The sequence below is a fragment of the Sander lucioperca genome, chromosome 4 (assembly GCF_008315115.2).
Source record: "Sander lucioperca isolate FBNREF2018 chromosome 4, SLUC_FBN_1.2, whole genome shotgun sequence".
Classification (NCBI taxonomy): Eukaryota; Metazoa; Chordata; class Actinopteri; order Perciformes; family Percidae; genus Sander; species Sander lucioperca.
Window position 1 is genome coordinate 35,093,405 of NC_050176.1, and position 22,982 is coordinate 35,116,386.

Consider the following 22,982-nt stretch of genomic DNA (forward strand, 5'->3'; position numbering starts at 1 on the left):
TTTGGAATTAAAATAACTCCACATCATCACATACCCTTCACCATACCTAGAGATTGGCATGGGGTACTTTTCATAAAATCATCTCTCAATGCAAATCAAACCAGCTATTAGGCTAACTGAAACCATGCCAATGGTCATTTTGATTTCTTCCTGCTTCTTTTCACAATAACACAACTTTTTGCAAGTCTATTTTGTTTCATTTTAGCATTTTACTTTCAAAATTTCCTTTTAAAGAGTCTGCTGCATGTTTTCCCCAATGACCATTTTATTTCATAACAGTCTTTGTCTGTCAGTCAAAACCAACAGAGCTGATTATGAAATACAACTGACTTCCAATAAACTCTACAATTGTGACAGAAGCAGGAAGAAATTAAGAAAGAAATTAATTGGATTATTTTACATTCCATGAATATATATTATGTCTGCTTATTTCATAATGTCTTCATTATATATATATATATATATATAATATTCATTTTTGTCCTAGATATATAACCTGCTTTTACTAGTTGGATTTGCACCTAAGTGTTAACCAGTTTATATCTTTGGCACTTCTTTATATTTCATATGTTATGTTTTATATTTGTACTTACATAAAAACATTGCCCTTTATCTTCAAAATAAATAAATAAATAAACACTTTCTGCTAGCTTATCTTGGGTTGAAAAATAAGTTCTTATTTTGAAAATTGTGACAGGATGTAAGAATCTTCTGTCGGGCTTGCCACTGGAGGGAGTCTGCGCTCAGGTACAGTAGCGCATCACACACGGACAGAGAGAGATCAGCAGAGGGAGAAGTATTTATAGCCTGAAGCGAGGCTGCAGCATAGAGATAAGGCTTGGGACCAAGGTAGGCAGGCAGACACACACAGGGCTTAACGAAAACAGGACACGTCAAAATGAAACATTTGACTTCGCTAGTTTTATTCGGGGCCGCAGTGGTCGCTCTGGTCAGCGCAGCCGGTACCGAGGGTGAGATCTCCTTCGAGTACCACCGCTATGAGGAGCTGCGGAAGGCGCTGGTGTCGGTGTGGCTGCAGTGCCCGACCATCACTCGCATCTACACCATCGGGGAGAGCTTCGAGGGCCGCGAACTGCTGGTGCTGGAGATGACCGACAACCCCGGGACGCACGAGCCTGGTCAGTTTTACGCATACAAAAAGTCTGCTACATAATGCGGTGAATGTGCACACCCCATCCCGCTCCCTTTGTTCCTGCTTTCTTCATCGTAGGAGCCCATCACCACACGCTGTGATAACACAAACACATCACGCACTATTGCGCATAGCTGATGCTCTTACTGTATTTTATGTGAGGGTTAGGCTATTATGCAGAAACGAGCAGTTTGGGTTGTTGATGTGTGCTGAAATGAAATGACAGCTAGAGGAGGAGCGCAGGTGTGTCATGCCCGTGCGTTAATAACGCAGAGCGCAGCCTGCTGCATCACTTAAGAGGAATCTAGATAGATTGTGAGGATCAGCCACCCAAAGCCGCCATTTTGCTGGTTGATAAAGATCTCTTCGTGTTTATCCCGAGTCGTGATGCTGAGGAAAAACATCCCAAATGCAGTGGGTCATGCCACGGCTCATTTGGCTGCGTTTTGAATCACCGTCCCTTCCCATCAAAAGCAGATGTATCAGCAGTGTTGGCTGCAACATATCAGAGAAAATAGTTCAGCATTTGACTGCATATTAAATGAAGTCCTGATAGGGTTTGAACAATTATGATGGTTCCTTAATGGAGCTGAATTATGCCATGTCTTCCCATTATCTCCACCACACCTCTTCAGGGCTGGACTGCAGGCTGGAAGAAACCATAGAAGAATATATTTGAAGGGCAGTTTACACACCAACTGCAAATGTGGGCCACACTGTTGTTTTTTTTTAGATACAATGCACTGTATGTCTTATTTTTCTAAAGTCACGTCTAAATAGAGGAACCATTACTATTTAAAGGTCCATTTAGGACATCACTTTGAAATAAATATGATGGTTTCAGAATATTGGCCATAAAACAGCTGAAGTAGATCACATGTTTTAAAAGTCAATGAAGGACGGGCCTAAATGATCTCAAGCTGTTTGTGTGATGGAAACAAACACTGAGAGCCAAATTCTCTGAAATGTTCCTTCTTCGTGTTTGTGTCTAATTTCAGTCTGGCATTAAATAACACTACATAGTATGATTCCGTTTTCTCCACCTTGATAAAGGTTGTTGGACTGTGAAATCACCAGGCACAATAATGTAAACAAGTCCAGGTCTTTATCGTTCAATCCCTGACGAAGTCTGACATCTTGTACTTTATAAATACATTACAATGTTACTAATAAACCAAACCTAACAACCAGTGTACCACCCAAATAAACTTGTGCTCAAAGTGTTAAATAAAAAGGTACACTCTGTACTCCTGATAGTGAGAGGATACTGTGTTGACACCTAGTAGAGCAATAATGCAACCTGAATGGATTAGCCTGTAGTGCATTTAACCTTAATGAATGTCTGGGTACGGATCAGTGATTCCTGTCCAACTCTCCAAACAGGAGATTTAAAGTTTACATACAGCAGGAAGTGATTAATTTCATCCAAGTAATCCTGAAACAGAGCCCTCAAAAGAAAAGAAAAAACATTGCCTGTAATTACGGTATATATGGTTTACGGTCTAGTTTGTGGTGTTTCAACTGTATGTCTCATGCTGCATTTTTGTGTAAAGGTGTATTTTCTTCTCTGGGTGTATTTGTGTGGTCTTAACCATGCACCGCAGCTTGTGTGTATTTAGCTGCTTGCATGGTCACAGAGTCTAATGGCCGTATATGTGCGTACTAAATAAGCCCGTAATAGTCTGGTGGGCGTGCGCAGGCATGAGTCACAGTAGCGATGTGGAGACCTTATTAATACCAGATGTCTTTCCAAGCCGCTGCTTCACCAACAGGGGTAGCACTTCTCCCCCTCCCCCCTCCTCTTCTCTCCTCTCCTTCCACCTCTGCTGAGCAAAACAAGAGCTAGAATAAGGGGGGAGAAATAGTGAAGGAGAACAGAGAAGAAGAGCTCCAGAGACTGACAGGGCAAAGGACAGTGAAGGAAGAAGAAGATCATGGTTTCAGTGTGAGTGGTTGAAGAGATAGTGATGAGTGTGTGTGTGTGTGTGTGTGTGTGTGTGTGTGTGTGTGTGTGTGTGTGTGTGTGTGTGTGTGCGTGCGTGCGTGCATGCGTGCGTGCGTGCGTGCGTGCGTGCGTGCGTGTGTGTGTGTGTACAATCTGCAAAGACCTGAAACATTTTTAAGCTTCCCCTTTTAAGTGCCCTACCAATATTTCATCTGACCCTGCAATGTATTGAAACTCCAAGGTGGAGTCGAAATAGCAGTTGATCGGCTTAGTGCACTGAGCTGACTGGCAGCTTGTGGTTGGTTGGCTGGCCGGCTCCGAAGGACGCCAGTCCTGAGCTCATGCATCTGTCAGTAAGCAGCCATCTGTCAAACACTGCGGCACAGGAAGTGCCTATGGCCAAGAGTGTTAACACACCGGTTACTTACTCATATACAGTGAGTGCAGTGGACAGTATGAACAGTGGTGGGAAGCAGGCCTAACTCAAGTTACTCAAGTGCTGTTCTTAAATTATCTATAACATATATACCTATAATCATACTTTTTGTCATATTGGCAGTGGATCACATGACGTGTGTATGTGAAAGGGGACACTTGTGCTGCAGTTCCCCTTAGCTCTACGGTGCTTGATAGTGTCTTTATTTTAGTTTTATGGCCTGCCAATAGCCTACTGTTTAGGTTTACTCTCACCGCTCTCATCACAATGTTTCTATCTGCAGCAGGTAACTGTTTTCAGCTAGAAATCTCTAGCTAGTAGCGCTACCTGCCCAGCACCAAACAGCAGACACTTAGAGACAAGCTGGTGGAGAAAGTGGAACATCAAGCAGCTAAAGAGTCAGATATTTCCCTCAGGAGTTGGTGTCGAGTAGACTTAAACAGAGCTAAAAGCAGAGTGAATATTAGACTAAACACAAACACGACTGAGAGGGTTGATAACACTCTTTTCTATCTATCCATTAAAAATAGCAGCCTTTTAGCTTAGCTTAGCGCAAAGGCTGGAAATGGGTGGAAATAGCTAGCGGAGGGCTCTGTCCAACGTAAACAAAAATCCATCTACCAGCACCTCTAATTCTCATTATTAACAAAACTGAAGTGTAAATTTGCCATTTTACAGGCGGTTATGTGGTGGACTACTTAGCCGGGCACAGTAACTTTCTGGAGTCTAAGCTGGTTGCCAGGCAACTGCTCAGTGACAAAAAATCATCCATCACATAATCCCCCATAATATAGCGAATTGTTATTTTTCACACCTTTGTACAGATTAAACAAACTGAAAATATAATGTGTTTATCAGTGAGCTTTAAAGGTACTGGTTGGCTTTTTTTGTTACCTTTGGATGGAGCCATGCTCACTGTTTCCCCCTGTTTCATGTCTTTGTGCTAAGCTAAGCTAACCAGCTGGTAGCTTCATATTTAGCGTGCAGATATCAGAGCGGTATGCCACACTTTTGCTTTAATTTCGTGATACTTACTCGAGAATGTCTGGTATTTGTTACTTTATACTTACAGATTACATTTTACATTTAAAACACATGATGAGCTTAAACATTTGAATGTCTTATTGCAGATTACACTACCCAACAGTATTAAAAGAAATTAAAAGTACACGTTCAAACATCTTTAATAAAATTCAACAAAATAATATAGTGTATATACAAACGTATTAATAAAACTCTAACGGGGGCCGTTATGAATCATGATGTTTACCTTTTTTTACTTAAGTCCATTTTGATGATAGTAATTACTATGTATGTTGTTGTATGTTAGTAAGATTTTGAATGCAGTACTTTTATGTTTTAATGTGATATTGCTACTTTGAATACTTCTCCCACCACTAAACATGGGTGACATGTTTTCTCATTAGAAGGAGGTGTTTTACTTCTTGCAGCTGGGTCATATTTAAGTGTACAAGAGCTGAAAGGGGGGGTTTCTCTCCAGTGAAATGGGCTCCGGCTAAACTCTTTTGACTCTCATGTCTGGAACTATTCAGAAGGCTTCAAGTATGATGAGAAACCCCATCTTGTAATGGGTTTGGTTTTGTCTGAAGGTGAAAAAAATCATGTCAGTAGGCCTATGAGGGACTGCTTCATCCAGTATGCTGTAGAGAGACCATCTCATGTGGGGGAGATGCTGGACTGTTTTATCAGATGACGGAGGAAGTATGTAATCCCCAGTGAGCACGCTCCCAGATGCTCAGTCAAAGTGTATAGCAGCCAGACACACTGCGGGATCTGGTCGTATCAAATGACATATTGAATATAAAGTGAAACACTGGCAGACATGGGTTTAATATTACACATTACAATATAGGACAATAGAGTATAAACCCAGTGCATTGTTTGGAAATTTTAGCTGTGAGGAGCCTCCCCAACAAGAGATAGCAAAAACAGCTGAGAGGAAGGACGAGCCGGTGAAAAGCAGAGACAAAAAAGAAAGGAATGGTAATTGAGAAACCGGGAAATGTGTGTAAGGGTGACGAGGGAGAAGAAAAGGGATGGGCAAAAGAATGTAGAGGGAATAAGGGAGAAGCAGGAACGGAAAGAAGATGGGAGAAAGGCCAAGGCACCAGTCAGAGGTCATTTATTATACATCAGACACCAACATGCATCCTCCTCCTCTCTGCCTTCACTGTGCTCAGACTAGTACATTTCTCATTTGTGTTGCTTTCTGTTTCTTTCTTTTTTCATTTTCTTTCTTTTTCCACCATTCCTTTTATTCTCTCGATTTTTTATCACTATTTGCTATCTTGCAATTTGTTTTTGTGTGGTTTGCATGCTTCATATGGTGCATCTCAACATTCTGCGTGATGTCACTTCATGTCATGTTGTGAATTGGCCATACAAGCAGCAGACAGCCTAAGTCCCTCCTCCTTCCACTCGCCTCAGTAGGTTTTCTTCTACAGGGTTTCTTCTATCAGTCTATCTCAAAAAGCTGAAAAATGTTGATTGAGTTTTCCATTTTCTAAGCATTTTGTAACAATGTTGGCATTTTACCTCACACATAACATCAGTTATTTTGTTCAGCAATCAGCAACTACAGCCCCTACAAGGCTTTGAAGGTATACCAGTAGCTAGGGCTCATGGGATAGGTTGTCGGTGGATGTTAACAAAATGGTAGTTGTTTTATCTCTTGGCTTAAATGAAGAAGTGTTGAAATTGTACTACTATCTCTACACCAGTTAAGGTAGAATATGGACCTCAAATTTATAAACATTAGAGCTGGAACAATTAATGGATTAATACATTTGTCGCCAAATGACTAAGGAGTAACTTTTTTGACAATCCAGTAATTGTCAACTGAATCTCTTTGCGTTTTGGACTCTTTGTCGGAAAAACCAAAACATTTAAAGGCATAACCGTAGGCATTTAAAAAAACTTTTTAAGACTTTACACTAAACTATTTTTTTTTTTGGCCATTTCTGCCTTTATTGGACAGGAAAGCTGAGATATGAAAGGGGAAAGACATGCAGGAAAACCTTCACAGGTCAGATTCGAACACTGGACCTACTGTGTCAAGGAACAAGCCTCTGTATATGTGCACCTACTCTACCAACTGAGCTAAACGGCCACGACACTAAACTACTTCATATACCAGACAATTAATCAAGAAATGAATCAGTAGATTACTCAATCTATAAAAAATAATCATTATTTGCAGACTTAGTAAAGATGCAACACAACTTCTAACACAAAATTTGTTGTTGAAAATTAAATATAAAAAAAGAACTTGTTGAGTTACAGAAGCAGGTGGAAAAGCTAGGAGAAGGTTTATCGTTTCACTTCTTATTTTTATTTTTCAGTTTTTTATTTTACCCGTGTGGTGCTCTATGTATTGTATGTCTGTGTTATATCCGATGTCAGAGCTAACAAACTGCTTGTATGAGTGTGTGTACACGAGCACGAGACAGGCAGACAGAGTGAGAGTGTGTTTACTCAACCTCCGAGTTGATTTGTCTCCCTTAAGCACCTGCCTTGTCAGGGTTGCCACGACGACTGAGAGCACTCTAATGTGGTGCTTCCCTAATGACGTTGCAGCAGCAGTCATTATTACGTGGTCACCTAGGAGACCATATTGATCACCTGCCAGACACTTTTGATGATTCCTGACAAAGCGAAAGATGATGCGGTGGGTTTTCTCAGCCTCAGATGTATTACATCGACCTGCGGAGAGTGGAAAGTTTATGTGAGGAGCTGTGCCCCATCAGACTTTCACACAGTATAGCTCTCCACCGCTCTCTCATATGTTTTCACATGCAGACTGATCTCATGAAGTGGCCTATATATGACACGCCAATTATTGGCGTGTTATCAAGACGCATACTCGCTTTTTAGCTTAATGCCGTTTGGCCTCCATTGACTTACGTTAGCTTGCGATTGTGTGTGAATTTATGCCGTAGCGAGTAGTATGAAAGTGCATAGGGAGGTTGGTAGATGGCTAAAATGCAGGACTTTCACCCAGGAGACTGGGGATCGTGTCCCGCGTGTCACATTTCCTTTGTTTCCTGTGTGTCATGTTTCCTAAACTCAACCGTCGCTTTCTTCTTTTCCTAAACCCAACTGGTTCTTCTTTTCCTAAACTCAACCCATCCGCTGTATACGGTGCTCAAAATGCGTACAAATAACACGCCACTTGGCTTTAGAATGTGGCGCGTAGGGCGCCCGGTTAACTCAGTTGGTAGATATAGAGGTTTACTCCTCAACGCAGCGGGCCAGGGTTCGACTCCGACCTGCGGCCCTTTGCTGCATGTCATTTCCCCCTCTCTCTTCCCTTTCATTTCTTCAGCTGTCCTGTCATTAAAGGCCGAAAAATGCCCAAAAAGTAATAAAAAAAAAAAGAAAGTGGCGTGAATGTTTATGCGATAACACGCCACTTGTAGAAAGTGGCGTGTATGTTTACGTGATAACACGCCAAGTGGCGTGTATGTTTAGGTCTGCTGTATACAGCATAGACATACACACGGATAGCTCACAATGCGTACAGATAACACGACACTTGGCTTAAGAAAGTGGGCGTGTATGTTTACGCAAAGTTATGATGTCATGTTGTCACATCACCTCAGACTCAGACACACACGCGCTCGCACACACACACGCACACCTACCTCATCTTGCTGTGCAATCATCATGGGCACAAGTTTGCACTTTGCATTTCTGTATTTATTGTACTTATTGTTATTTATTAGTGTGTGGACTTGTTTTATCTGCTGTGTCTTTTTGTAAATTATGAGTGTTTTTTTACTGACCGAGTGATCCGCACAAGTATTCCAATGCGCCTGTACGTTGTACTTGAGCAAATGGCAAAAATAAAAAACCCTTGATCCCCTTGACATGTGAAATGTATAAAAACCCAGGAAAAGGAGCGTTTGCCTACACACTGAATATTGCAAGCTCTCAAATATGAAACAATGCAACCCTCCACCTTCAAGTTCTTCAAGTAAACATACATGTGTACTAAAAGCAGGACATTTATAGGCTACTAAAGCGGAAACAATGAATCAGTTGATTAGTTGAGTGACAAACAATTAACGGTTTTGATAATTAATAAAGCATTACTGTAAAATAACTTTTCAAACAAAAATTATTCTCCAGCTTCTGGATTGTGAAGATTTGCTATTTTTCTCTGTTTTATATTATTGCAAACTGAATATATTTGGGTTTTGGACTGTCGGACGGTTGGACAAAACAAGACTTTTTAAGACAACACATTGAGCTCTGGGAAACTGTTTAAACTGTTATTTTCTCAATTTACTTACATTTTATGGACGAAACAAGTCCAGTTGTTAGTTGCAGCCAAAAAATGACAGCTCCACCTACAATTTGGACAACATAACCCCATCAAATATTCGCCCAAAGAAGATCCTTGAAGGTCAAAATACTGCATCCTTGAATCTTTGGAAGCTTGCAATAATTAGTGTGCAGACTACCCCTCATTTGCCTTTGTACGCTGCAGTTTTCCTGTGCCTGTACCCAATTTGGGTTGAATGTGTGCACACTGTCCATCTTTTTTTGTTTTAAATGTACAAACACTACCATTTGTGTGCATTAACCGCATATGAAATGTTTTACATGTAATGAGTTCATCTGTGAACTTTGTTTCTTTCTTAAACGCAAATGGGGAAATTGTTATTACATCAAAAGTGAACTGTCCAAAAACCACATGTGCCGATATGTGAGGTTATAACATGTCAAATGGAGTTTCTCATGTAACAGAAATCATGTGCACTATTTCTTTTCCTTTGAGTGTGAGGATATGTTTGCGCACAAGAGAATAAAAGCTCAGCGAGGTACAGGCAGTTTGACACAGAAGAGGAATGAACTGAGAAAAAAGGCAGAAGACGACACATTCGGCTCCAGAAGGAAAATGACATTTTGATTTATTCCCCTATACACAGTGACGCATCATGGTTGCCTTTGTGCAAAAACAAACCCTCTGGTCAGAAATGTGTGTGTTTATGTGTGATTAAAAGAGTAAACAGAGCTATTAAATAATTGTGAGTTAGCAAAAAATGAAAATTAATGATATTAATACAAAAGGACGTATGCATGTGTTGGAGAAAGGAAAGGTCTCCAGATACTGAGCATCTGTGTAATAGCTTGAATCATAGTAATTCATTTTGGCAGAGTCCAACTTCAAAGTGTTTGTGTGTGTGTGTGTGTGTGTGTGTGTGTGTATGTGTGTGTGTGTGTGTGTGTGTGTGTGTGTGTGTGTGTGTGTGTGCGTGTGTTTGACAGCTCTGTAAGGCCTCTGACGCCTGTAAAACCAGACACCAACGTCAGAACAGAAAGAGTTAATTGTAGTCTTGAAATCATTAGAGCAACCAGATTCAAGTGTTTAAAAATAACCTGACTACCAGATGTGTGCTGGGCGGTTTGTGTGTGTGTGTGTGTGTGTGTGTGTGTGTGTGTGTGTGTATAGCCACTGGGATACATCAAACACTCAAAGAAAAACGCTTAAATGGATCAAAAACATGCAAATGTGAAAATATTGGCACACATGTGCACTTGCATCTTAAAAGCATTATTTTTTGTATGCAAGCAACACATTTAATTTAATTATTTGAAAAGTTTAAATCGGCGAAAAAGAAAATTGTTAAATCAGTAAAAAAAACAACAGAAAAACAATGTAAACACACACAAAAAGCCCCTCCATTAAAACTGGACCCCTGCTGCAATTTGGCTTCAAAAACACAAACAGACACACACACACCCCCTCACCATCTGCTGCTCTTGGGTTACATTTCATAACTTGTAACTGATCTGAACAAAAGACATTTTTTTCATTCCTCAGCGCTTGGAGAAGTTTCTTTATTCCCGTATACAGCCACAAAAAGCCACTATTCTTTGGTTTGTAGTTAATCAAAAGAGTGTGCATTGTACACTGTAGCTCATACTTTGTCATACTCTTGTTATAGGGCTTTAGCTCCTTAGTAGAACTTCCCTCATGCTAATGTGCATGTGTTAGCATTTGCATGCATAAAGAGAAGTAACGGCTAATTAGTTTATCAAACAGATGGTTAGCACCCTGGTCATTAAAACACAGTTTGACTGAGCATGCTTTGCGTAATAAATAGCTCTCAAATATAAAACCAATGTCTACTATGATAAACAAAAGCAAAGAAGGTAAAGGGTCTGTAATATTTGTATGCCAGCACATTCAGAAAGCATCAGCAGAAGTGGTGTAAGATTGAAATGATAAGTTCATTAATCGACAACAATTTACAATTGTAACAGTAATTTACCAAGAAAAAAATGACAAATAATCTCTGACTCCAGCGTTTCAAATGTAAATATTTGCTGCTTTTTCCTGTTTCATATCTCATCTCGACTCACTGATTACAAGCTACGAACAGTAGGAGATTTAAATGTCGCAAAAAATCCCTAATTTTGTAACATCATGTCCTGGAGTCAAACTCGTTGTGATGTAGTCGAATCTGACCCCAGACCTGTCACTCCAGCTAGATTCAGGCAGAACAATCTGTGACAGCGTCACTCAATAAGTGAGTCACTGTCTCTTGGTCATTATTGTCCAAATGGAGTTTAAATCTGCTTAACCTTTCAGCTGAGTCAGTGTGTTTGTCACAGCCGGAGTGTGAGGATCCAGTGTTGTAGTCTAATGGTGTGTGTGTGTGTGTGTGTGTGTGTGTGTGTGTGTGTGTGTGTGTGTGTGTGTGTGTGTGTGTGTGTGTGTGTGTGTCCAGGGTCACCTCCCTAACAAATGACAATGGTTATCAGTGGCCTTCTCTTGTGTCTATTGTGATGTTTTTGTGATATTTCCAATTGTGATTACGTGTCACAGTTGTGTTATGTAAAGTTAAGTATGAATTGGCTTCAGCTGGTAAAAAGGTGCATTAATTGTCAACCTTGTTAAAATCCTCGTTCTTTGTAAAATGTTCCTGTTTGTCTCATTCCAATTTAGTTCAGCCTTTCGCTCTGAGCTGTAAAGACGCTGTACAGAATGTAGAATTAAAGCTCTGTCTGTGTCCCACTAACAGAGCAAGTGTCTTTTTCCTCCCTGCAGGTGAGCCTGAGTTTAAGTACATCGCCAACATGCATGGCAATGAGGCTGTGGGCAGAGAGCTGCTCATCTACCTGGCTCAGTACCTGTGCAACCAGTACCAGCAAGGCAACGAGACCGTCATCGACCTCGTCCACAACACCCGCATCCACTTCATGCCCTCCATGAACCCAGATGGCTTCGAGAAGGCCGCTTCACAGGTGATGAACACGGCAAGACAAAAACACACTGCGTAAATAAAGATACTGTCTCGCTCACCTTCACTCCTATGTATGTTTAAACATCATCCCCTGTTTCCTGCTCAGCCTGGAGAGATTAAGGACTGGTTTGTCGGTCGCAGTAACGCACAGGGGGTGGATCTGAACCGTAACTTCCCTGATCTGGACCGAATCATCTACATCAACGAGCGGGAGGGTGGAGCCAATAACCACCTGCTGCAGAACATGAAGAAGGCTGTGGATGAAAACACCAAGGTACGCAAACAGACACACATATGCAGACAGTATAAGTGATTGAAGGACAAAGTCGCTCATAGTGATGAACATACAGATAATTATCACCTAAATCTGCAGCTGCCCTTGACTTTTTATTGTTTAGCTGTCTGGCCTATAACATAACTGTTTTGGTTCTCTCTCACCGCTATCATAGTGTCATTTTCGTCTGCAGCAGACAACAGTTTTCAGTGAAAAAGCAAAAAAAACAAAAACACTGTACAGTACACTACCTGCTTAGCACCAAACAGCAGACAGAAACAGTTAGCCACTAGTGGAGCATTTAGCAGCTAAAAAAGCCAGATATTTCCCTCAGGAGTTTGTGGAGTATGGAGCCCCCCTGGTCCCACTTTGTCAAAAAAATTAATTATAACTATCTCGTGGCCTCAAGATACTATCTCGTGGCCTCAAGATAGTAACTCGTGGCCTCAAGATACTATCTCATGGCCTCAAGATAGTAACTCCTGGTCTCAAGATACTATCTCGTGGCCTCAAGATACTATCTCGTGGCCTCAAGATAGTAACTCCTGGTCTCAAGATACTATCTCGTGGCCTCAAGATACTATCTCGTGGCCTCAAGATAGTAACTCCTGGTCTCAAGATACTATCTCGTGGCCTCAAGATAAGTGTATATAAAAGGAGAATGCACAATGGAGCAGCTTTTCTCCCCAAAAATGTGAAACACTTCAATAATTAATGAACCAGTCTGCACACTCCACTATAGGCTAACTTAAAATCAGAATCAGAAATACTTTATTGATCTTTATTGATGCTATTGATAACCCGGGGGACTATTCTTGTGTCACAGTTGATGTGCACATCAAGACATTTAAAGGAATATAAATAATAATAGAAGTTGGTAAATAAACAAGTATATACATGTAAAAAGTATAAATATAGGCTATAAAATATGAAGAAGAATTATAAAGGACTATGGATATGCAGCCTACAAGATTTCTTCTGGTGTCAAGCGCCCGGCCCTGCCGGGCGTGACCCGCCAGGCGTGACCCGCTCCGGGGACAGTGGCAGGTGGGGAGTTTGACTGGGGCAGTACACCTGTCAAACGGTAACGCAGGTGTCCTAAGGCGAGCTCAGGGAGGACCTTCCCCGGTCCAAAAACTTGGAAGCAAATCCCACCGAAGCACCCTTCGATTTACCCCAGGGAAGGTGCACCATAAGCGGGCAGAGGTCTGCCGCTTCCCCCTACCCTTCTCCGGTCCAAAAACTTGGAATAAAATCCCACCGAAGCACCCTTCGATTTACCCCAGGGAAGGTGCACCATAAGCGGGCAGAGGTCTGACACTTCCCCCTAGCTGGTTCCCTCCGAAGTTTCCCTCAGGATAGCTGGCGCTCAGAGTCTCGCAGTTTTATCTGGTAAAGCGAATGATTAGAGGTCTTGGGGCCGAAACGAAATCTCAACCTATTCTCAAACTTTAAATGGGTAAGAAGTCCGGCTCACTCTCCCAGCCACCTTCTGCACGATTTTGGAAACCCAGTTTTTGAAAACATAGGCCTCCAGAGAACTGCACCGAGGAGTCTCGGGGCAGTGAGACCGACCTCTGGAGACCACGGCTGGACACTTTTGATAGCTTTTACCGTAACGCAGCTGCGGTTCTCCAACACTTTCCACTGACCGATTTGCAAACGTGACCCGCCATCAGAGGGCCCCCGCCGGCCGGCTTAATGCCGGTGTTCGGCGAGATAGTATCTTGAGGCCACGAGATAGTATCTTGAGGCCACGAGTTACTATCTTGAGGCCACGAGATAGTATCTTGAGGCCACGAGATAGTTATAATTAATTTTTTTGACAAAGTGGGACCAGGGGGGGGCTCCGTAGTGGAGACCAAAAACTGAGCTAAAAGCATAGGCTAAAAGAGATAATAAGTGATGATATGTCAGTGTTGTGTTGTTTCTGCTGCCCCCAAGTGGCCAAAAAAAAATAAAGTACCTGCAAAAATGATTGCAGATACTACAGAACCCAAGTCCAGGGTCGAAACGTTGCCTTTATATTTAAGCAGTTTAAAGCAGTGTTGCGGACATTCCATTTTTTCACTGTAGTATTTTTCATTTGTCCTGCCCCTGCCAGAAGGTGGGATGTGCACACAATTACTTTTATAAACAGATGATGTAGGATCAATAAGAAAAATATAGAATATCACCAGACTTATCTTTTAATGCTTTAAACGACATATATTGTGTGTAGGTTGGAAGTGCTGATATTTTAGATCCAGAAATTCCTCTTTGACTTGTTTGCAGGTGCAGTATGTATTTTAAAGTATTAGTAATTTTGCCTTTGCAGCTGGCTCCAGAGACCAAGGCAGTGATCCACTGGATCATGGATATCCCCTTCGTCCTCTCAGCTAACCTGCATGGAGGAGATGTGGTGGCCAACTACCCATATGATGAAACCCGCACTGGTACATAAACACATATGTGGACGCACAATCTCAAACACATCCCTTGTTTTTTCTGTTTGGGTTGTTAAGTTGTGTATAACATGTTTCCACTGATTTAATGAGACAAATAGTTGACCTATAAATGAAACAACAAACATTTGTTTTTACTTCAGAATGTCGTAATCCTAATTGAAATCAGATGGAAATTATTTCCTTCCAAGGCTTCCTGGGAATTATTACTCAAAGTAAAACAAAATGTGTTTGCGCAGGCACACATTTAATGTGTTGCAGATGCAGGTGCTCAATGAACTAATACTTTATCACAGGTACTGTCTAAACATTGTGCACTTTGTTCCCTTCCCTCTCGTTCCTCTTCTAAGGCTCTACCCATGAGTACAGTTCCAGTCCGGATGATGTGATGTTCAAGTCTCTGGCAAGGGCCTACTCCATATACAACCCAGTCATGTCCGACCCTAACCGAGCTCCCTGCCGTAAGAACGATGATGACTCCAGCTTCAAAGATGGCATCACTAATGGAGGGGCCTGGTACAGCGTGCCAGGAGGTAAGAGACAACAAGTGCCCAAACGTGTGTGTAGTGTGGTGATTTGTAGGTAAAGAGACGCCTGGGATTATAGGCTAAAACTGGACTAGATTTGGTTGAGGCTGATATTAAAATTGATATGATTGATTATTGATTTGAGAGTTACTGTACATAAACTGGGACAATATGGGGTGCTCTGGTTGCCAAGGGGTTTAAGACCCTGACAATGCAATCGCGACGTCCTCTGTTTGAATCTGTCTGGGGACCCTTGTTGCATGTCACCCCCATCCCTTTTGCTTGATTTCCTGTTAACTCTCTACTGTACTCTATCTACAAATCAATTTACATGAACACATGAACATCTTTGATAAGGATCCTGTTTCATACAAAAGAAGATATGCATTTATGGGGACGTTTTACAATCGAAAAAAAAGTATGCCAGAGCTCTCTAGGTACAAGTTAAGCAGTGGCAACACTTTTCAAATTATCACAAACATTTTTTTGGCATTTCTGTTCTGCAAAATCTTACTTATCATCCAGCATTTGCAACAATACCAATATATCGGTGTGTATATAAGTTCAAATCAGCTGCTGGTGTATTGGACTGACCAGGCTCTATTTAAAATGTTATAGACTAACGTGTCTAAAGTACTTTTTAACAAAATCTAGCCCATTATAACCCTATAAGCTGACTGAAAATCACAAAACCAGACTTACTGGACTTTTATTTCAATTACAAATGTCTAACTGTGTATCTTCACTACTGTCCTAGGCAACAGCTCTACTTCACGCCACTTTCTCTCATTAATACCAGTATCGCTTTCTTTCTCCTCCTTTTTTTTATTAACTGACCCATTACAGGAATGCAGGATTTCAACTACCTCAGCAGCAATTGTTTTGAGATCACTCTGGAGCTCAGCTGTGACAAGTTCCCCAATGAGGACACACTCAAGTCCTACTGGGAGCAGAACCGCAACTCACTGGTCAACTACATCGAGCAGGTAGGCAATACCACCCGGACTGTAAATATGTCTTAAACATGTCTAGTTTGACTGGTAAATGGAATGTAGTTTTGAATGTGGCTTTAATAATTCTTTAAGGTCATTCCAAATTACCATTTGAAACAGCAATGACTCAAAATCTAAATAAAGATGCTCTATCTCAAGGTTCAAGGTTCTTTATTAGTATTGTGCATAACAATAACAGAAGTAGTCATTGGCAGTGAATATCTTAGGCCTCAGAAATTTAATCGTGATTATGATTTTGGCTCCCAATGATCACAAAAACGAAATAATCGAGAAAAACAATTTAGCTCATTACATTTTGCAAGTAAACTCTTTATTTTCTCTTGTGTTCTGAATGAAAAAAATAAAGTTTAAATATGAAAAGTATTAAGGCAAATTTCACAGTAATCGTGATTATATTTTTTTCCATAATCGAGCAGCCCTAGCCTCAGGCACTTCCAACAATGCTCATTACTTTAAACAATTACAAAAAAAAGCAAAATCTGAATCTAAGAAAAAAAGTGAAAGTTAAGATATACTGTAGGGTTAAAATATAACAACTTGTGAGTGTGACTATTCCAAAAAAAAATTCAAGATGCATTTTCTGATTTGACACCTTTATGGTGAAGTTATGATTATGTTAAGGTTGGGGGAAGATTGCCTTCATGGTAAAAAGAAACCAGCGTTGAGAGTTGGTAGGTGTCAAAGTCACATCCACCCTTACCTTAGACAACATAACACCACAATGCAAACATTGGTTGTGGTTGCTGTAGTTCTCTCTCTATTCCCAGAATCCACATTTTTTACAGTTGGGTAAAGGATCTAAAATTTCTTTGTCATTTTTTTGTTTCTCTTTTGTTTTTTCTCTCTTTCCTTGAACCAAGCCTTAATTATGCCTGTGTGTGTGTGTGTGTGTGTGTGTGTGTGTGTGTGTGTGTGTGTGTGTGTGTGTGTGTGTGTGTGCGTGTGTGTGTGTTTGTAGGTTCACCGGGGTGTAAAGGGCTTTGTGCGTGACCTCCAGGGAAACCCCATTTCCAATGCCAGCATTTCTGTGGAGGGCATTGACCATGACATCACCACAGGTATCAGCATCTAGTGCAAATTCACACAATCCTGACAACCATACCCCATTGACATGAGCTGTGATGGGATGTGAGAAATGTAGTCTTGCATTGCCAGACCTATCTCCACAGCGCTGTGTCAGCGCTGCAGTATGATGTAGCTAGACCACCTATCTATTCTGGGATAGGGAAAGAAAACACTCTGGCTTGTTTGTATTTCTTTAAACCAATCACACCTCTCTAAGTGCCGACAGAGATCGTGAGAGGGAGGAACATCTGGCGCTTGAGAGATAAGCGGATGTCAGGCTTTATCCCAGCAATGTACATCCATTGAGCCAGACTATGAGAAATGTAATGGTAAGATCTTATAATGCCATCTGGTGGACAAGGCTGGTACTGCACCATTTTTTTCAGCAGCTGGTTTTTATTTGCACCTGCTCATCATTCAGTGATAGTAACAGGAACTCAAAACACTTTATGTTGTAAGGATCTGTTGGATGTTCCGTTTGTTTCTTACTTACATGTATTAATGAGAAAATGTGTATTTTGTAGCCAAAGATGGAGACTATTGGCGCCTCCTGGCTCCAGGAAACTACAAAGTAGCAGCCTCTGCCCCAGGATACCTGACTGTGATCAAGAAGGTGGCTGTTCCCTACAGCCCTGCTACCAGGGTAAGACTCACAGACAAATTAACCCAACAAAATCTGCCTCACATTCACTTTGTGCTCACTTCATGTTTCCAGAAGGGTAGTTTACATCCTGTACAAATAGCATTTTTGGTTCAGTCTCAGGCAAACTGCAGATTTATTGTAAATATTCTAATATTAGAGCGTGTGAGTAAGAAATCAGTATAATGAATGAGGAATATTTAAGGCATTGAGGAATATTTGGAAAACTTTAACTTGATCACTATAGGCACCTCCAGCTTAGAATATACTGTATATTTGACTGATGCTTGCACTGTCAAAATCATTTTTACAAATGCACAAATGGCAAAGTGTCTGGTTAGGATCTGATGCCTCATTTACACCTTGTTCATTATAAAGAGTTTATATCCGGAGAGGGTTTATCTACTGAAAAGCACCCACGAAGAACAGAATAAAATTTGATCCTTTGAAGGTTCTCAACCTTTTTGGCTTGTAACTGTTTAAAACAAAGCGATACATATTTAAGAACACTTTGTTTTAATAACCCTATATTGTCAACAACTCCCACGAAAAGACCAAACTTATAATGAATGTATCCTGCTAATAAGTCTTGCCTGTGTAGCTAAAGAGTTATATAGCTTATTCCTAGACCTCATTGTTGTCCAAAACTATTAAAACCACATCAGTGAGCCACACATTTGCACTGGGTACAACTTTGTGTATTTTATCGGAAATACTCACTAAAGCAACACATGTGTATTACTGTACTTATTTGTGATCCGTATTAAAGGGGCGCTATGCAGTTCTCGCAGTTTTCTCTATAGAGCTCCCCCTACAGCTTCAGAATAGATATTTGGCAGCTCCTATGTTTACTTGTGTCTAAGTCCTCGCTCGGTCAGTCTGCCGTTTCCTCTTTCTCTGTTCCTCCGACAATGCTTTCCTAGCTTTCTGCTTCTTTTTTGCCGGCTCAGCCATGACGATAGTGTGAAAAACTCCATCGCTACCTTGTTAGCCAGTTCCTGAATGGCCGTATGTGTGCAGTGCCGTGAAGCAATTTGTTACACCGCGAGACCTGATATCACGCGATACTTCCTGATGCTGAGGCCGGCGGCTCGCCGGCCCAAAGTTGCAAGGGTGGTTTTTCAGCTCACAGGCGCTAGGGGGGAGTGGGACGACCACCATTCAACTCGAAAGAAGTCATATAACCATTCCAATGACTCCGAAGCTGTTCAGTTAAGGTAAATTAAGCTGAAAAAAACCTGCATAGTTCCCCTTTAAAGCGTTATGTCTTAGGAATGACTTTAGTTTGGTGCTGAGAGCCACACATGTATTGAGTATTGAGAGACAGACTAACACATTGGTGGTTTTGGTCTTTTCATGGAATTTGGTAATAATTAGAAAAATATAGAATAAGAACAGCCTTATTATTCAAGCCCTCCAGGATGAGTCTTAGTTTGTCGTCTGAAAATTGGAAAAAGTCTGTCTTTGGTGGGATGTCTAGATATTAAGCTCTGTAAAAAAGAAAAGTTGAAAAAAAGTGACTCTACTGCATCTTTAACTTCTTCACGTCTTCTCTGTCTCCATGTCGCTCTCTCTCCGTCTCAGGTGGACTTTGAGCTGGAGTCTCTAATGGAGAGAAAGGAGGAGGAGCGGGAGGAGCTGATGGACTGGTGGAAGATGATGTCGGAGACACTGAACTTCTGAAGCGTTTGTCTTGCTGATAATCAGACCGTCCGCACATCGATGTAATATATTCAACATTCTGTGTGCCCGTCCACTCTAAAAAAAGAATATATTGTCTCTTTATTTGTTTTGTTCTCTTTCGATCATTATTTTAATTGATTATTACTGTTTATTAATGTAATGGTTTGCCTCATACTCCTGTAGGATATCCTGCAGACAGAAACATATACTGACGGACACAGGAGGAATTTACAGGTAGTTTGAGGACAGTGAGATCGGTGTTGATTTCTGTGGTATTGTGTTCTTTATCGTACACGTGATTTGGTAACCATGGCACCCATCTATATAACCAATGAGTGACGGTGTAATTATGTATGTAAAAGAGCTTTTTACATCATTACCACATGGCTCTGTCCAAAATAATTCATACTTTTTTCCTGTTTTAATTGTCTCCGTTTCTCCATTAAATACAAACACAAATGCAACACAGAAAACACCTTTTCGATTCCAAGTAATTCAACTTGCACACACACACACACACACACACACACACACACACACTCTCTCTGTTTCTTTCCCTAAACTATAAAAAATACAATGCTATGGTTTTAAAATATGGGACATTAACACTGTAAAATCACAGCAAACATATTGCAAACAATCTATACAGACAAGCCCATTTCTCTGTATGTAATTGATGTTGAGATTTTTTTTTCTAAACTGACAGCAGCACAGCTTTGTTTTTAGCACAAGATGAATGGTTATAATAGCCTATATACTGTATTTATAAACTATAGGTATAGCAAGAAATGTGTGGTTTTTGTTACTAAATAAAAATAGAAAACAAGGCCATAACACCTATAAATCTGCCCACCTTAGTCTATCCAAAGCCATTCCTTTGTATGTTTACTACACAGGAAATACTGTGGTACATGAGGAACTGTGGTACATGTACAAGTTGTTTTTTCAAGAATAAATTAACACTAATCTTGTTTAAATGATGTATGGATGCAGTTCATTTGGTTCGAGACCGCAGAAAGAATATATTGAATGTATATCTATAGAAAAAGTTACAAATGTAAAGAATGAACTGATCAATAAAACTCCCCTCTTTATGTTGTCAAACTGCAGTCATGTCGCCTTTGTTTTAGCTCACTCGCGTGGAAGTATTTATGGACAGAAACTGGGATTGTCCTACGTGCGTTAACTGATGCAATGGACTTCTCAATGAGCAGTGTACACTAGTTGGTGGTTAGATCCTGTTAGTCCCTCAGCACTTAAAAACACCCGCTCTTCCCTCACTAGTACTTATACAGGGACTTAACATTTGTTAATGTCAAATTAATCTGAATTTGAGAGAACATTTATTGCTTTATATTTAAGGAAACATATATAATTGAAATGGGTTTAGTTGGTGCCCCCTACAGTTACAGTAATACAGTATGAAGTACAGTACAATGAAATATTTAGGATCCTTCCTTTAGGTTTATTGCCATCTTGGGTGGGAATAAAATAACATTTAATCAACCACAAGGATTTTAAAGTACCTGGCTTGTAGGAGCGAATGAAAAATGAATTCTTATGAAAAAGGACAGTGGTGGCCTAAAGGTTAAAGAAGTGAGCTTGTGACCGGGAGGTCGTCGGTTAAATCCCCAGACCGACAGGATAAAATCTGGGTGGGGAAAGTGAAAGAGCAGCGCTTGTCCCTCCCTCATTACCACCACTGAGGTGCCCTTGAGCAAGGCCCCCAACTGCTCCAGTGGAGCTGCTCAGTGGCCAGCAGATCAGACTGTGGTTGTACTGGGCGGCTTCAAGGTATGAATGTGTAACTGTGTGAATGTGACAGGTCGTCGTTGCAAATGAGAATTTGTTCTTAAATCGACTTACCTGGATAAATAAAGGTTAAATTAAAAGCGAGAGGTAATAGTTTTTTACATTTCAAATATATTTCCTTACAAATGTCTCTAATTAAGATAAGATAATATAATATAAAATAAGATAAGCCTCAATTGATCTCCAGATGGGAATTATGTACGTTCTATTTCTGGACGCTAGGGGGCCAAATAACCACTACACAGGTACACACTGAAACACCGGTTTGATAAAGTTGTTATGGCTAACACGGCTAACAACAGTCGCGCGCACACCCAACAGATGAAGAACAACATTATTTTATCGCCCCCCTAAAGTTATGTTTTTGTCCACCTGACAAATATAAGTCCAATATAGTGTCCCTCTTTCTTTCAGCTGTGGTTTGGTCTTCACCAACTCCTGAGAAAGATAACTTTATTGATATGTTAACGTTGACGTTAGCTCTTTTAGATGCTACAATACAACCTTCATTGGCTAGCTAGCTACCGGTAGTTCCTAACTTTGATGGTGTTTGGTGCTTGACGGCAGATGACAGGAAGGTTTCTGACTTTATTTTCCTGGAAATGGAGATTCATTCAATCATTGAGTTAGTGTGGGTATCACAAATTACACAACAATTACAATTCAAGCGTTGTCTGGTGATTTATACGTTAAAACCACATTTTCAGGCGTTGAGTCAAGACTGTATATTCAGCTCAGCCTCCTGCATCCTTGTTACTGTAAATAGGTAAGTTGTGTTTACAGCCCTTGAGCATTTAACGTTACATCATTTATTTGCTGAAAAATAAAATGTCTTCATTACTATTTTTGTCTGAAATATCAATGTTGTCGCAATTTTATTTTGATACACTCCCTGTATCATGTCAGTTTAATATAATAAAATATTTTCTGGAATATTGTATGGTATGGGCCCACCACCTGTCCCTAGAGCCAGCTTGTCGTGCATCCCTGTGGAGGCTGGGGGCATTGAACCTGAGTGGACAATGTTCAAAGTTTCCATTGCTGAAGCTGCGGCGGGGAACTGTGGTCTTAGGGTCTTAGGTGCCTCAAGGGGCGGTAACCCTCGAAACACCGTGGTGGACACCGGCGGTCAGGGAAGCCGTCCGACTGAAGAAGGAGTCTTTCCGGGATATGTTATCCCAGAAGACTCCGGAGGCAGTTGCAAGGTACCGAAGGGCCCGAAGGGCTGCAGCCTCTGCCGTGAAAGAGGCAAAGCAGCGGGTGTGGGAAAAGTTCAGAGAAGACATGGAGAAGGACTTTTGGTCGGCACCAAGGTGCTTCTGGAAAACCGTTCGCCACCTCAGGAGGGGGAAGTGGGGAACCATCCAAGCTGTGTACAGTAAGGATGGGACGCTGTTGACCTCAACTGAGGAGGTAATAGGGCGGTGGAAGGAGCACTTTGAGGAACTCCTAATTCCAGCTAATACGCCCTCTATGGTAGAGGCAGAGCTGGAGGATGATGGGGGATTGTCGTCAATTTCCCTGGTAGAAGTATTTGACATGTATTTATTGAAGAGGAATAACCCCTTGAGATGAACCATCTTGTTTTCGAGGGGGTCCTCGAGTCCAGATACAGAAATTAACATTGACCTTACAGCGGCAGTCAAACAGAAGAAAGGAAAAAAACAAAAAAAACAATAAAAAAACAACAACTTACTTTATGATAATGGTAAGT

The 22,982-nt window shown here is 40.9% G+C and overlaps 1 protein-coding gene across 1 annotated transcript; it reads left to right on the forward strand.

Moving 5' to 3' along the window:
* The first annotated feature begins 746 nt into the window (after window positions 1-746).
* cpe (carboxypeptidase E) lies at window positions 747-20,560 on the forward strand. The gene is made up of 9 exons (XM_031277017.2): window positions 747-1,139; window positions 11,615-11,811; window positions 11,917-12,084; window positions 14,402-14,519; window positions 14,879-15,061; window positions 15,902-16,041; window positions 17,027-17,126; window positions 17,658-17,776; window positions 19,358-20,560. Exons 1-9 carry the CDS (start codon window positions 899-901, stop codon window positions 19,454-19,456), a joined length of 1,365 nt encoding a protein of 454 aa, XP_031132877.1. The 5' UTR covers window positions 747-898; the 3' UTR covers window positions 19,457-20,560.
* Window positions 20,561-22,982: the final 2,422 nt, after the last annotated feature.

Coding starts and splice junctions, on each gene's coding strand:
- cpe (XM_031277017.2), top strand. CDS start 899: ATGAAACATTTGACTTCGCTAGTTTTATTCGGGGCCGCAGTGGTCGCT. Junction 14,520..14,878: donor ATATGATGAAACCCGCACTG/GTACATAAACAC, acceptor TCCTCTTCTAAG/GCTCTACCCATGAGTACAGT. Junction 17,777..19,357: donor CCTACAGCCCTGCTACCAGG/GTAAGACTCACA, acceptor TCTCCGTCTCAG/GTGGACTTTGAGCTGGAGTC.